The following is a 16,896-nucleotide window of genomic DNA, read 5'->3' as shown; positions in this document are numbered from 1 at the left end:
AGAGGGGAGTAGCTGTGTAGATGCATGAGAGAGGTTGGACTTCAGTGAAGGCAGTAAAAAGGGGCTACAGGGCTTCAGCAGCCAGGAAGCGAAGACCCAGGGGCAAATGGCACTATGCACTATTCATTTGTGAGTGGGCGTGTAGATTTTCTTGTGGGTTTTTTTTGTTTTGATGTCTTTAAATGAGTTGCCACTTAAACCATTCTCAAATATTTTTACACGTTTACTGATATTTTACTTTTTTCCTTAACAAAATGCGTGCTTCCTTTCCTGTTGCCATCTGGCAAATTTTAATTTATCCATGTGGTCCATAATACTGTTTATTCAGGCAGCAGCTAGTCTACCCTCCCTGCTCTCATTTCCCAGCCTCTTGTATGCATGGTCACAGGCAATTTTGATACTATGAGGCTGTTCACTTCTGAGAGATGTGGACCTGAGCATCTGTTTTACCTTATTTATTCTAATAGTAATTAGGAGACCTAGGAAGTAGCATTTAGGATAACTAACTGAATATAGTTCTTCAATATCCAAAAAATAACAGTTTAGTTAGTCAGATCTTGTTAGGTTTCCTAGAAGACATTAATTGTTTCAAATTATGTTTGTCACATGTGTTGATTCCTGCAGGGGAAAAATTAGGCTGGGGGAGACTTCTTAACTCTGGAAAGCTTTTTATTTCTCGTTTCTATGAAAAGTGTATCATGCCGTAATCATGCCTGAAATAATATGGTTAAAGTCAGTCCTATATGTAACTGACTTGTGAACATACGTGTTTATTTTTACAGGTGTATAAACCATGTTTTGTCTGCGCATGGATTAGTGTTTGTGTATGGGTAGCTGTCCTGACAGACATTGTTCCATGATGATATGTGCCATACAGAATATACCAGTAAAATTGCTACATAATTTTAAATAAATGGCTGTTTCTAGTGTAAATTAACTTTAAAGTATTTTCGATCTACTTTTTGCAAAAATTGCTATGTTAATGTTAGAAGAACCACGGAAGTTAGCTGTTAAGTAGTTGGTGTGACTTACCTGTTTTTTTTTTAAATTCTAATATAGAAAACTCTGACTGTATGTTATTTTCATTAATATGTGTGCAATACTGCAAACTAGGGTTTATATTGCGTGCTTTGTTGCTGAGTTAATGAAAACTGTATTTTGGGTATCAGAATTTATATGCTTGTTTTCCAGCTTTTGGGGCTTTCACCACATTTGATAAGAATAAGAGCCTCCATCCTGAAAAAGTAAATTTAAATTGTTTGAGAAATGCTTTACAGAAAAGTTCTCATAGAAGCACTGTGTTTTGTGAATACAGTATTTGGGAAGACACAATTTATTTGAACTTCCTCTTGCAGGCTTCTTTATAGTTTAGCCTTTAATGCCAGATTCCTGAGGCATCTTTGGTATTTGATATCTTCAATGACTACACGAATGATTACAGGGTATGTATTATACCATTTCTGAAACTAATGCTTTGTTAAAATAGGGTGTATCTAGAGAAAAGAGAATAAGACAATTAGTGGTATGACACTGCTTGCAGAAGACGATGAAATCCAACACTGTCATGGTTACTTAGCCCCTATGATTTCATAAAACTGAGCTAAATAAACTGTTTCTTTAAGGTGGATATTTTGTAGTTTTTCGGAGTGCTTACTAGCCTCAATCTAACAAACATCAAAGCCCCAAGTATGTGAGGTTTTTTATCTTCTATACTTTGACTTGTGAAATTGATGGTGGCAGAAACATGTTCCCAGAAACTGAGGCATTGGACCTACAGATTTGTTTTGTGCTGACATGCAGAATAGTTGCTCTCTGTTTTGTGTCACTGTTCTAAACCAGAAAGTATCTGCAGTCTGTAATGGTTAATGTCAAAGTTTATATATTATAAAGACACTGAGATACTATACAAGACAAGAACTTACGAAGAGTAACCTTATTTTGCAAGGATGGGAAATAGTAGTTACTTAACTGAGATCTTGTCCTTATTTTGCTGTAGGAACTACGACTAAATATTTTTTCTAGAATGATGAAGTTAATACTTTTTTTAGTGTATTTAATTAACAATCTCTTTAACTTCGCATTTTATATTTTAAGGTCTATGGTGCCACTCCTTCAAGTGATTTCAAGAGGCTCTCCAATGTCTTTAGAAGACTCTAGTCGAATTATCCCTCTCTTTTACCTTTTTAGTTCTTTGTTTAGTCATTCACTTATTTCTATTCATGATAATGAATTCTTTGGTGATCCAATAGAAGGTGAGTTTCAAACATATTTTACAAAATGTTTTTGTGTAAGGCTACAGAGTTCCCTGTGCAATGATTTGCTGATATCCGTGGGGAAGGCTCTTCTGGGTTGACTTGCTGAGGGTCCCCTGAGCTCTGAACTGTCAACTGGCTCTTTCATGGTGATTGCATTTAAAAAAAAAGGGGGTGGGGTGGGGTGTGAAATGATGGCTGCACCTTGGAAACCTTGGCGTTACAGGGTCTGATATGGAAGTTCTTAATCATGGTAGTTTTCAATGATTTAGTGAAGAGAATGAAGTTCCTCTGGACTGAACCTGTAGTCTAAGGTAAAAATTTAACACAGCAGGAATCACAAAAGCAAACAAGAGAATATTTGATTAAAATAATTGTGACTGCAAACAATTATAAGACCTGATCACCATTGTAAATGTATACTTGTTCTCTTTTTGGGGTAATGTTTCTTTCCTCTGCCTTTAGAGTTTGTGTGTGAATATTAAAGTTTCAATGAAATATGTTTATGTAGTAACAGAATTATTAAGAAAAGGTCATTTAAGGAAACTTGTATTTTATGTAGTTGTAGGTCAGAGACAATCATCAATGATGCCTTTTACGCTAGAAGAGCTTGTAATATTATCACGCTGCCTTCGAGATGCATGTTTAGGAATCATAAAGTTGGCTTACCCAGAAACAAAACCAGAGGTTCGTGAGGAATATATTGCAGCATTTAGAAGTGTTGGAGTAACCAAAAATACGGAAATGCAGCAATGTATACAGACAGAACAAAAAAGGTGGATTCAGTTATTCAAGGTAAATTGTGTCAATTTCCAGAACATATTTAAATAAAATTCTCAGCCTTCTGCTGAAGATAGATCAGGAAGTTTTTTTTCTCTCCAAGTACACTTCTAACACAGTTGTTACAAGGAATGTGGATTTGGGAAGGTTGCTTTTTGGCATGTATGCTAAACTGAGTAATTCTGATAACTGCAACTATTTTTTTTTGTGCTTCTGGCAACATTTTAAGTTTAATTTCTTGCTTATTCTGTTTATCAAAAAGTTACTGTATAGACTATAGGCTTTAACTTGGATTCCCATTGAGCAGGGTACCTAAGCATGTCATTATAACTTTATTTAGGTGTGAAATTTTAACTGAATCATACCATTACTCAAGTACTTCGGTATTAGAGGCTTCACTAAATTCGTACCATGCCTTATTGGTTTTGCTAGTATTTTACTAAAATTTGTTGGTACTACTCCTTCTGGGTTTGCTGGAATACTCATGGAATAGTGAGTCCAGCTTAGCAAATGTAAACTTAATGCATGTTCTTTCTGGCTATCTACCAATGTATTTCTGCTAGTTTTATCCATGGTATCCTACCTAAGACATGAGTTAAGAGAAGCTGAAAATGTTGGCAGGAAAAAACCTAATATAACTGTTGCCGAGAAAAAAAGAGTGCTTGACTTGTCATGAAAATCCTGCAGCAAACACATCTAGTCAGCTAAAATTGCTCATTAAAGTGGGAGCAGAAGAAATGCATTTTCCAAATTGAATGCTAGATTTACAGTCTGTTTAATACTGGCGACCTCTCGCACACTAATGTTCAGATCGAGTCATCAGCTGTCCCTTCAGGTCTTTTATCACTGCTTTTGTCAAGCTATCTATTTAATTGAAAGAAGTTAATTGAATGAAAATGATCAACTAAGCTTGTATTAATATTGCTAATGGAACTTTCTTCTTGGCCATGTTTGGAGAAAGATGTCATGCTAGACTTTAGGAAAGGCCCATTAAGGCTTGCACTTAACCTGATGGGCTAATTAAGGAATGCTTATTCATTCTACAAGTCTAAGATAGCCTCTATCCAGCATATTCTGCCTGATTTTACAACACATTTCACTTATGAGCATAAGCATTAATAGCAGTGAGAGTAACTGATAATGTTTTGATTGCACTGAATACAGTCCTAATGCTCCACTGAATATGTAATTTGCATGATTGATCTAATATATGTTTGCACAATTTAATTTAATTACTTGTCTTTAAATTGCCAAATAAACTTTCGATTTAAAGGTCACAAGAGAAAACCCCAATATGTCTGTTTTTCTAAGAATAACGGCATGCTAGGGGTGTTTTGAAGTATGCAGTTTATATCATGCCATCTTCCATTTTGTCTCTTCAGTTTGTCACATATATTTTTATAAGCTGCTTATATTTCAGGTGAATTTGATCATATTTTGCAGTCATTCAGAAAATCCTGAGTTACTTTGTCCCACTTTGGCAGTCGGGAATTAAACTTCTAGTGGAACTGTCTAACTCTCTGTACTTTTACTATTTTCAGGAGCCAGCGTTGCCTTCCATTAACTGAATTACAAATATAAATCTTGAGGGTATCTCGAAGGCTCTGGTTCTATTAAAGAAAAATGTAGCTAATAACAAAGCTTCTCTTGTTTACTCCTTCAGAAACATATTGTTAAAAGTAAAAATTCAACACGGTTGAAGTTCGCCTTGTCAAGAAGACTACTGTACACAGCACTGAGTCTTTCCTGATGGCAGCTTCAAAATACCTTCTTGCCAGTAAGCAGGCAGGAATATCTTCTTCCAAATCATTAAACCAAAGCTGAAGTAGTCTGTCATAACTTTAAGTATAAAATACTTTCTTTTACATCGTGTCAAATATGAGAGATTTATCTTTGCTAAAGCTTTTGCAAGCTGCAGAGAAAGAGGCATGTTCCTTCCCTATTATCAGTGCTTTTAATTTCTCGTTTCTTTTTTTCTCTTAAGTTGTCACGCTAGTTTTGCATGTTTTCCATGCCACTGGTGTATAACGAAATACATTCCTGTATATATATATGTGTGTGTGTGCAAATACAGGCTTTGCTTCTGCAAGGTAATGGTAAATCTGAAAACAGTGAGTCTGCTGACAACAATGTGCATATTTACTAACAGATTGGAGATCTTTGGTAAGATTTAGGGGTGAAAATGTCTTTATTCAGCAGAATCCCCCTTTTTTCTTGGTATAATATTGAATAATGTATTCAACTGTAACGGATTTAATAAAGGACTTAAGTTATGAGTACATGAAAATGGATTTTGTCAAATAAAATAATTATTTCGCTATCTTGAGTCAGTCCTATAAAATTAAGTTGCTAATTTTGCTGAATTTTAGTTTTTGAATGTTACTTGAACTTGACACTTTATTGGAAAGAAATCTCCATTTTAATATTATTTATTGAAGTGGGTCTTTCCTTTCAATAAAATACATACTTATAAAAAGATTTATAAAGGAGTCCTGAATTTAGATTGCTAGTGTTCTCAGTACCCTTTCATTATGTAGAAGGGACTCCAATCTCACTGAACTTTATTCAGTTTCCTTTAAGGATTTTTTAACTGCTTGTAAAATATTTTATTAGCATGGTCTTCACAGGGATAATTTTTTCTGATTCTTTTTTTTCCCCCTTTATTTTTTAATCTTTCTCTTGTGTATAGTGGTAATGGGACCACAGAGCTTCAGTGAGGCACCTAACCCACACTGAATTTTATAAGGGCAAGGTGATGAAAATTCCTGTGTAATCAGACAGTTCCTTTAATAGCATTCTTTGTTCTGCCTTTATTCAAGACTTTACAAACTGGATGTAAAAGGTCTTTTGTGTAGTATCTAGAGATAGAATCCTTTAGAAGGCCCATTAAACTCTTTGTTGATCTTGACACCTGCCCATTAAGATTGTCCTTTAGCAAGATTGCTTTGTGTATTGTTTTTTTCTATTCATTTTTCAAGTGCTGTAATTCTGAGTTGCAAAACAGATGGTTGTTCATTGTAGCAGTGATAACATCTTTTTAGAGTAGTAATTTAATATTCTATTGATTCCACTTAATTAATCTGCTTTCAGGCATGTTTGAGCTAGGCCTTTCTCAGAAGTGATTTTATTTTCTGAAACTGATGTGTTGGATCTTTTAACAGTCTTATGGTAGGGTTTACTGTATACTATAAACAGCTGATTTAGTCACACTAGGATCTGTTTTAGTATAGACAAGAGCTTTGAGGGTACAGTTCATTTGATAAATTGCTAGCTGCTTCTGGATGAGATGATCTTTTTTTCTCCAGCCAACTTTGAAAATGCTAATAAGATATTGACAAAAAAGGGAGCCTGTAGTATCTTTTCAGATGTAGACCTTTACCCTTAAAAATAGCAGCTTTTGTTTTATACATGGATAATCACCTCCGTGTCTGGTGAGGTGGTATTATCAGCAGACACTTAGGATTCCTCTGAGGCACCTTTAGCTGGAAATGTTTTAGTTTGTTAATGCAGCAGCCAGAAGTAGTCAACCTTTTGTGTACTTCAGAGATGGAACTTTTGCTGTTTTGTTTTGCTGCCAATTTAATGCTTCAGCCCTCTCCTTTACTTTCTGAAGTTGATATTGGCTTTAGAGAAGCACATCACGCCATCTTCTGCTGGTTAGTTAAATTTATGGACTATGGGCAGAAATACCCACTGTTTATTAGATATCTCTCAGATTTGACAGGTGTGGAGTGATACATGTGACCTTTGTCTTGAGATGGCAAGCAAAAATTCCATTCTTCTGTGGAGCATTTTCCTTGAAAAATGGTGCACAGAAATTTAAGAAACTCCTTCCTTGTGGACAAAGAAGATCGACAAATCAGCCAAGTTGTTTGGAATCTGTTTTAGAATAAGAGGCAGTAAGGAATAGCTATATCTGTTCACATGTTTAATTTCTGAAAACTTGTGTAAGCAAAAAAGACCATTGTATAAATGACCTGGTTAGGTGTTACTTTCTTTAAATAAGTAATTTAATGCTGGTGATGATTTGATTAGGCTTCCCTGAACTGGCATATAACTTTTTACGTGTGCAGGGTATTCCTAAGATTACTTAGTCCTAGGTAGTCCTGGTTCTTAGGTTTTTGAATAAGACTTTAATAAATCAATTTTTTTGATGGCTTAGAAGTGAACCAGAATTACTTATTCACATTCTAAGGTATTTAAGTATAAGAGCAAGTTTTTGTAAGTAAAAAATAAGAATTTCATACATTACTGACAGATTTTTTTAAAAAAAGTTTTTGCTTGTGGATTATACAGTTTCATTCGCAGTGCTAAATGTGTGTTGAATGTATGTGTTTCTGACACCTAGGTCATCACAAATTTAGTGAAAATGTTGAAATCTAGAGATACCAGGAGAAATTTCTGCCCGCCAAATCACTGGCTCTCGGAACAAGAAAATATTAAAGCAGATAAGGTAAGAGTAATAACCTTTTTCCACATAGCCTTACAGGTGCTGAAGTTTCAATAATAAAATGTTAGGTTCCTGATAGTATCAGTGATGTTGATGTTGCACAGATTTAATGTGTTTTAAAACTTGGAGTAAAGCTGCTTTTTTCTAATGTAAAAGTCTTGCACTTGTTAAACTTTATGGATTGGAACTGTGATTTAACATAAAAGTGGAACAATAGTGTAAGTCATCTGCATTTACAGAGAGGAGAATCAAATTCTGGTAGCGTTTTGTTGCGTTTTATTTTCTAGTTACTTTAAGTACTTCTCATAATAAAAATGCTAAATAAAAGAATTGCTCTATAGTGGGGAAAAATGCCTCAAAATTATCTTCCAAAATTAAATTCAGCATCATTACCTCGCCTAGAAATTATTTTTTTCCTGAGAGCTTTTGAAAAAAATGTCATTGTTTGAGCTTAGAGACTGTGTTTATGTGTGCAGAAGTAAACAGTAATATGAATGTGCAAGGACGTCCTTTGAATCACTGAAAACTTGGATCATAAGAAGCTCGTTACACCTCAGAATACCTTGCACTATTAGATGTCTTAACAGTTGGAGGTTTTGCGTGGAACAGTTGACAGTGAACTCTTCTGGTTTTGATGACTGCACGTTTGCTTGCCTTGTGTTCAAGATTTCCATTTCTCTGTGTGACAGTTCTTTATAATACTTAGCAAATCGTGCCTACACACCTTAAAGTACTAGTAGTCTTAAACTGTGATGCTAACCTCATTCTCAGTACAAAGTGAACAGAATTTATTTGACATCTCAAAATTCAGACTCGGCTTTAGTATCTTAAATACTGGAACTTATTTGCATGGTATTTTTAAATGATACACAGACTTTATATTACATTGTTAACTTTGCAATGCAAATGCAAACTTTAAGGCATGAGTATAAGGAGGAGTGATTAGAAATTAAGATACTTAGGCATTCAGATGCATTGGATGTGACAGTTCTATCCATTTGTTGTGTAATAGTAAATTGTAATATGTAATTCAGTAATGTGTAACTGTAAAATACTGTTAATTTGTTAGGTTACACAGCTGTATGTGCCATCTGCCCGACATGTCTGGAGAGTCAGAAGAATGGGAAGAATAGGACCATTGCAGTCTACTTTGGATGGTAAGATGCTTCTATGCAATTTTTGCTTTACTATGTCAAAGTAACAGTTTGCCTTATACAAAGAAAAATCTATCTTTTATAGAGCTCAGTTGAGCATTTTGTGTAAAAGTCTTAATGATAGCGAAAAGCAAGGCAGTCTTTCATAATTTTGTTTCTGATGCTTTAAAAATGTGTATTTGTATACATACACATTTGTGCATATGTCTTTAGAATATTTAATGTATAACAGCTTTCCCTAAGCTGTTTCTGGCATTGATGAGGGGAAACGATGAGGTGGACACGAGATGTGTTAAAAATAAATGAATTAATATGTATAAAAAGCAGTTGCATAAGGTACACAATAAAGTAGCAGATGATGTAAAGCACTAACATTTTGCTTTTACTGTATACTATAAGGAGACTTCTATATTATACATTAAACTGTAACAAACAAGCTTTAGGTACCATGATAAGTATTAATTACTGTTTATAAATATTTTCTCTAATTAGATAAGGCAGAAACTTAACCCTTTGAATTACTCAAAATATCCGGACTGTATGGAACTTCCAAAGAAAGATGAGAGAATTGGACCAACTTAGCAATGAGGGTAAATTTATGCTAGTTCAGCTTTTCATACCTTTGTAGCTTCAGTATTCTAGAACTTTACCTTGCTATGCTCAGGTAAAATACTCATTAAATCACTCATACTTGTGAAGATTTAATAATGAATTAAAAATGGGGCCTTTAAGTAGGAAAATCATTCATCTGCGATGGTCCATACTCATTCAAGATGATGTAATCTACTTGAGTATCTTAGCCAGATACAGTGGATCATTTAGAGAAGACCATAGCCTTTGAATACTGCCTCAGACTTGTACAGAATTAAGGGCTTTGTCCAAGGTCAAAACCTATGGACTACTTATAATGATGTTTTTTACTGGAATAGCTATGATGGTCTAAGTTGACTTTGATTACCTTATTAGTCTAGTTGCCAGATAACAACTAGCTTGTCCAGTGTAAGTACTTCTCAGAATTTTAAATTTAATATTTTTTCAGTTTAGCTTTTCTTTTTGGAAGTTGCGTATTCTAAGTGATTGTTAATATGAAATCTTTCAAATAGGTGTTTTAGCAAAAATTGCTAGGCTTCAACAGCCCTGTATCCTGTATACCTTGCGGACTCTAGACCAGTAGTCCCTGTTTCTTCCATTGACCTCCATGGCTCTTGACAGCTATAGTGCCATGATGATCACTGTCAGACCTGTTGCGCATTTACTACTTCCAGATTCTCTCCCATGTGTATCGCCTTACTGTTCTTACATCGTCTTACTTAAAAGGGTCTTACTATTCCTTGCCTCATACATACAGCATCTTGAGCTCTTTCCCTTGTCTTTCTTCTCATAGTAGCCCCGGTTCCCTCTGTTTCATTAGTTGCCTTGGTCTGGGCAGTTGGTGGATAAAGGAATGTATGTGCTGCGGTTGGTGTGGAGCAGCTACATGCCCTCGCTTTGCTGGCTGGCTGCCAGACAAGCTGACACACTGAACAGAGCAGATAACAGAGCTCTCCTTGCTGTTTCTGTGATCAGGTCACTAAAGGAGTTTCTCTTCTCTGTTGAGCTGAAAATTTTCACAAAACTTAGTATTTTTGAGCTCCTCTGTCAAAGCTAAAATTCAGCTGGGTAGCTCAAAAGGGTGTCTTGGGGGCAAAATGATGAGGCAAGATGTCACTATGTGTTCAAGTAGATGCTGTTTTCATACAAAATCGGACTGAAAAAGATGCAGCCAATGTGAATGTGTGAAAATGAGCAGGTAATAGTGTGCACGACTTGTTTAATCCCTCTTGACTCCATATGGGTTAAAGCCAATTAACATAAAAGTACTGCTGAATCACATATGGTCATGTTTATTTGTGCTTTTTCATTTACTTAAATGGCAGACTCGTTAGTTCTAAATGCCCTCTGTATTGATGGCTCCATCCCATATTTCTCTTTAAAGAAAGAAGCTGTGATGGAGAAATGCAGATAAAATTGACTAATTGACTGGAATAATTGAACTGTCGAAGTCATGTAGTAGTTTACCTTTGCTGTACACGCACTTTTTCTTTAAAATGCTTTTAACTGTTAGCTTAATAGGCTGCATACATTGACTTTAATTAAAAATGTTTACTAAGTAAACTAAGGGTAATCACAGATAAGCATTTTATCAGAAATTCCAAAGGCTTGCAATGTTGAAACCTGCCCCAAATGAATATAAAGTTTTGGGTCACATCATGTGTAATTGGTACTTAAAATATCCCTACTTAATGTGCTTTGAGGAGTGGGGGGAAAAAAAAAGTAAAATTGAAGTGATGTCTAGTTGCAGAAAGGCAGCAAAATACTAGTCACCTCAGGTAGGAACCAAAGGAAGAACCTGTAACTGTCACGGTAAACTCTGGCTTTGTAATATGGCCTGTAAATAGTGACTGTGGATTCTTTTTTTTTTTTTTTTTTTTGCGCTAAGGTAGTTATTAAACATGAAAAGAAAACAACTAAGGAATTGTGGGTTTTGTTTCCTCTGTAGACTGAAGCTAGGTGGACCTTTAGCCACAGCATTGAGTCAGTGAGCAGTATCTTTTTCTTTTTTTTTTTCCCCTCTGCATTCAATTATTTACAGTCAGGTATGTGCTCGGCAACTGAGTTTCTTCCATGAGGTTGGAGCAGGGCTGTCACTTCTACTGCGCATCACCCAAAGTTGAGTTGTTCCCTAAGAACATTCTCTGTGGGTATGAGAAGGTTTAAGGGAGCTGCATGGTAGCTTGGGAACTGTATGTGACAGAGTGTATCTGTTGCTGTGGCTTCTTGAATTCTTTTTTAATCTTCTTTTCTCAGGCACATTATAAATACAATTACGGTGACCTTGCTGTTGAGAGAGAGAAGCCATTGAAATAAATGTTATCTTTCTGCTGGTTTCATTAGATTTGGTTTACTCATTAGTTTTTATGCCTAAAATTATTTGACTGAAAGTAGATGTAGTTGCAGGCACAATTCCGTTAAACTATTTTGCTTGTTGAGATGGGAATATTGTGTATTCCTGCGATGAAATTTCTAATTGCTTACAACTTCTTAATTGTCTTTTAGAATGAATTTTTTCTTAATTGAAAAATTAAAATGTCAATAATAAGAAAATAACTTTTTTCTTCTAAGATGAAAAATACAGGAGTACTTATTTTTATACATGTTTTGTTTTCAGTGTGTTTTCACTACTTGTATTTCAGTTTGCCTGTAGAAACCAATCTTTAAAGAATGGTAAGGCTTTGTTGAGTGAGTAAATTATTTTAATGTATGTATTGTTATACAGAGTAAATTGAGTCACTTGATACAAAATAAACTGTTTAAAAAATAAATGTTCTTTGCAAAATTTTAAAAATTATTATTTTTATTTTAAGTGGGCTTGGAACCAGCACCTCTTTCTGTATCTGAAGAACGACAACTTGCAATTCTGACAGAGCTACCTTTTGTAGTTCCTTTTGAAGAAAGAGTAAAGGTACCTAATTTCCAATTTAATATGCAGTTGTATTTTTAGTTTTTTATTTTCAGTAAGTGTAAAAAGACCTCTTAAGTAGAAACTGGATTGTTTCCCTACAGAAGGATACAGGCCATGCTGTTTTTCTATAGTACTCATGTGGCGACTGAACATTTAATTACTTTTATCTTCTTCTATTAGCTGTATTTTATAATGCATTAGAATTAGAAGCATGTATTCCAAGTGGCATGAGGTATGTTTACAATCAACTGCAGTCCGGATTCAATGATTGATCTACATGATTGCACCCTCTTGTGGTAAACAGAGCACTAACTAGTTGTGCATCTAATAAACAGCTTGCAAGGTCAAGTCTGGAGACTTGTGCAGTGGGTGGATTTACAGAGAATGAGATGGTGGATATCCGTTTTGGAAGAGTAACACCTAGAGATTAAATTTCTGCATTCATAGCTGTGTAGCTGAACTTTGATAGAGTATATAGTTTAAAACTTGGAAAATTCTTGTATTTTCCAATACAAGAATTACCAGATACTGGATACTCTTATAAGCAGTTACTGCGTTCATTTTCACGGTAGACTCTTCATCCTCCTGACCCCAGAGGATGTTACCCTCTTTAGCCTTAAAGCACATTGGTGTACACCTTTCAATCTGTTATTTACCTGTGGAAGGTAAAGAAACTGATTTGTATCAGGTGTCTTGGTTCTCACTGACTTAACCCATACTTTTGACAGCTTGCCTATGATGATGTTACTTCTTATGGTGTGTACTTTAGTCAACATTGCTTACTTTTCCATGTGTTTGTCTGAATTAATTTTAAATACCTCAGTTATGTGTTAGGGTTCTTATTCTCAGGTCTAACGCATGCATGAACATTGGATTATGTAGGAGTCCAGACTCTATATCAAGAAGAAATTTGCTATGAGTTATACTTGTGTAGTAATTGTAATGAGCCATATCTAGCTGTGTTTCAGGGAAGAGAATGGTGGTGAGCATATTCTCATGCCATGTACATAAAAATAAAGTGTCTGCGGCTGTGTGTCTTGATGTTGTAGAACTGTAGAAAAATACAGGTCCGAAGGGACCTCTGGAGGTACTCTAGTCTGCATACATCCTCATACAGGAATAAATTCAGAGTTGGATGAGGGTGTGCAAGGACTTGTCCAGATGAGTTTTAACTGTCTCCAAAGATGATGATGGTTTCACAAACTCTTCATGTAACCTCTTCTGATACTTAATCACGCTCATTATGAAATGTTTTTTCTTTATGTCCATTCAGCATTTCTCTTTCTACAGCTTATGACTATATTCTCTTATCTTCCTCCTGTGTACCTTAGAGAAGAACCCAGCTTTTGCCTACACTGTAATCTTCCTGGTTGGAGAGCGTCCTCTTCGCTAGCTGCAGTTGTCCATAGAAACAGTAGATTTGAGGCCTTACTTACAGTAGCTTTGTCTGCTGTAGTCAGATTTTCCTCTTTCGTGGCAAATTCGTTGTTTCTAAACATCCCTGAAGACTCTTAACCTTCTAATTTAAGAAGGCAGTCTCTAGTATTGGGAGATTGCATCCCTTGGAAAATGTACTAGGCTGTTTACTGAATATGGAAAAGATGCAAGAGAGGATGTAGTAAACAGACACTCCCTGTGTTGAGAGTATATTAAACATTGTTACACTTTAGGCAACCTGTGTCCATGCTACATATTGGCATATCCACTTGGCTATGTGCTATTTTGCCCTGGATTATTTGCTCATTGCTCCTAACAGGAGAATCTTACCTAATTTCTTATTACTGGGAAAGTTCCTAAGCATTACAAAACCCAATAAAAAAGTATTTACTATTATTGAGGATAACCTCTGTATGTGTAACATACTCCTGGCTTTTTCCTTTTGTTTTTGAATACTTTGTATTTCAGAACTCTGAAAGTTAGGGAGAGAAGTCTGGAATCATTGATACAATATCTGTAGATGTGTCTCTTTGTGTAGAAAGAACTGAGGATGGTATCTTGGCATGAAAAAGTTTTTTGCATGTCTGTCCCCTCTCCTTCCCTCCCCTGGGATATGGCTCTGTATTATGTTTCTGCAGCTCAGTGAGAGAGAAGACAAATTGCTTGAAAGTGAGTGCCCAACAGCAACTCAAAGGACAGTAATAGTAGTGAATGACCATCTGTTGGTGAGTATTTAGATCTGACACGATTTCTCTTTTCACTTACTTTAACAGATTTTTCAAAGACTGATCTATGCTGATAAACAAGAAGTTCAAGGAGATGGGCCGTTTTTGGATGGAATTAATGTCACTATCAGAAGAAATTACATTTATGAAGATGCTTATGATAAACTTTCTCCTGAAAATGGTAGGTTTACAATTAATTTATCATCAGCTTGTTTATAACATTTAACCATTCTTAACATGTACTTACATATTTGCTTACTTGAGTAGGGTGTTAGAAGTGCATCAGCTGTGAGGTGTGAAAGCTCTTACAAAGTTAAATTTCCTGATTTTTACATAAAGTGATTCTTCTCCACGTTCTTTCTGATTATAGCAGTCTCATCCTCTTTGAACTAAGGAGGCATGTGTTAAACCTAATTTATGGGGCTTTTCTCCCCATTTATTTATTCAAATAACTTTACTTTGTATATTTATGTATGTAGTTCATTAGATATTTTCTGCTTTGGTAAATCAGTGTCAACAAATATATAGACTGCACAGAATTTGCTAGGTACAGTGTGACTGGTAAGGATAAAGCAGTGTACTTAGTAGTGGTAGTGTGTACTAGTATGTATTTTACCACATCGATTTAAATCATACCTTAGTGTGAAAGCAGCCTCTTTAGAAGTAAAATTCCAATATAGATAAAGGCTGCCAGACTAAAGTCCTTATTATATTGTATTTTTGTGTCTAAAAAGAATAATTGCCAAATACTTTGCCATGTGAATCTTGTCTGCTGTGCCATCTCAGCTTGTCCTGAAGAACTGTCTAGTTTAGAGAGGAAGAAGGGGCGGTGCTGATATTCTTGCTTAGTGTAAAATTTCGCGAGATCATGTATTTTCTTAATTTCCTTTGCTCGGGCAGTATTAAATATACTGTTGTATTTATAAATAGGATTTTGTGTTTCAATACCCGAGTTTAAAACTAACTACCTAAAAGAGATACATTTAGACTTATTTTTTTTAAAAAAAGTACAAACTATGGTACTAGTAGATGTACAGACATTTGCTAATGGGAGAGTATAAGTAAGACACTCGGTGGCTCAGTCGAAATTCTTTTGCTACCAGGTGCTAAAGATTCTTTCATGAATATCAGCTTCCCATAATGTGTGCATTTTTAGCACATGGAAGCAGTAGAAAGTTTATTGTTACTGGTTTATTACTGGTTGCTTTGCCTGGACAAGTGTAGTCAGTGCAAGGGTTTGCATAAAAGCTGTGTATTTGGTTAGATCTTTGGAAGACTGCAGTGAATTGAGCAAAAAGGTCCTCCTTTTCTGTTAGGTGTACATAGTTCAGGGACCTAAATACTGCTTGCTTTCTCAAGGAGCAGCCTTCTATGGAACAAGCAGAACATCTTCCTTCAGAACATGTTCACCTTTACTACACCTTGCTCATTGGAATTCCATGACATAGCAATAAGTCCAGAGTATCAAAAACATAAAGTTCAGTTTCAAATAAAATTATTTAATGGTGTAGCTTAATAGTCAGCCCCTCTAAGTGGCAGTGCTTATTGAAGGTTCCTTCAGACAGGAAAGTGTTGAACCTTGCAGTCACAATATTTTATATAAATAGAATTTTCAAATTATTCTTGGGCCTCTCTACAAGACTCTAGGATTTCCTTCCCCCTCCTAGTGTCTTCCCACTGCCACCTTTTGATGCTCTTAAAGCAAGACCCTTTGTACAAAGTGAGTTTCACATACTGAATATTCCCAAATCCAAGCCAGTAATAGAATTTTGATCTTATGTACTAGTTCAATCTTTTAATATAAAGTTAGTGTAGATGTTTGTATAGTTACGTGTGTGTATCCAAACAAATCTCAAGCAGATAGTTATGTTTGAATTTGTCTGTCTCTTTTTTCTCTGCAGAACCTGACCTAAAAAAGCGCATTCGTGTTCACTTACTTAATGCACATGGTCTTGATGAAGCTGGTATTGATGGTGGTGGAATTTTCAGAGAATTTCTGAATGAACTACTTAAATCAGGATTTAACCCTAACCAGGGATTTTTTAAGACCACCAATGAGGGCCTTCTTTATCCTAACCCTGCTGCACAGATGCTTGTTGGAGACTCTTACGCCCGACATTACTACTTTCTTGGAAGAATGCTTGGAAAGGTAAAGACAGTATTGTATAATATAAAGCTACAGCAGTACTGAAATAGTTCATAATATTTTTTTTTTGTTTTAGATGGGGGTAGATGGGGAAAAAGTGATGATTTTTATAGAGTTGGGGGAAAAATAACTTTCAGATGTTGGATCTAAACATTATTTCTATATATCACCCAAGATTCTGGTTCCTTTTAGTAAGTTGTTAGTGTTAGTAAGTATACTTGACAAGTACAGAGGATTTGAGATACTTTTGACTGCCAGTTGAGCAAAGCGTGCATGTGTCTGCTTCTGTGTTTGTTCTGTTGCTTAAAGTTAAGTTGATTGAAGCCAATAGAACTACTGTACTTATGGTGATTTTTGATCTGGAGCTTTCTGAATTTGACTACACTTAAACTTCCATCATTTGGGCTATATGAAATTAACAATTTAAGGAATGAACAGTTTCTAGTTGTA

General features: G+C 35.4%; 1 protein-coding gene across 3 annotated transcripts in view; it reads left to right on the top strand.

The window, feature by feature from the left end:
• UBE3C (ubiquitin protein ligase E3C) overlaps window positions 1-16,896 on the top strand; it is a 76,291-nt gene that overhangs the window by 28,902 nt on the left and 30,493 nt on the right. For all 3 annotated transcript variants that reach the window (XM_005233938.2, XM_013296454.3, XM_027781782.2), the window contains 8 exons: window positions 1,356-1,442; window positions 2,095-2,252; window positions 2,815-3,047; window positions 7,381-7,485; window positions 8,552-8,639; window positions 12,041-12,138; window positions 14,349-14,481; window positions 16,202-16,449. In XM_005233938.2, coding sequence (XP_005233995.1) covers window positions 1,356-1,442; window positions 2,095-2,252; window positions 2,815-3,047; window positions 7,381-7,485; window positions 8,552-8,639; window positions 12,041-12,138; window positions 14,349-14,481; window positions 16,202-16,449 — 1,150 coding nt within the window. The remainder of the gene's footprint in view (window positions 1-1,355; window positions 1,443-2,094; window positions 2,253-2,814; window positions 3,048-7,380; window positions 7,486-8,551; window positions 8,640-12,040; window positions 12,139-14,348; window positions 14,482-16,201; window positions 16,450-16,896) is intronic.

Source organism: Falco peregrinus, chromosome 5 (genome assembly GCF_023634155.1).
Source record: "Falco peregrinus isolate bFalPer1 chromosome 5, bFalPer1.pri, whole genome shotgun sequence".
NCBI lineage: Eukaryota > Metazoa > Chordata > Aves > Falconiformes > Falconidae > Falco > Falco peregrinus.
Note: the sequence above shows the minus strand (reverse complement) of the source record. Positions and strands in the feature narration are given on the sequence as shown.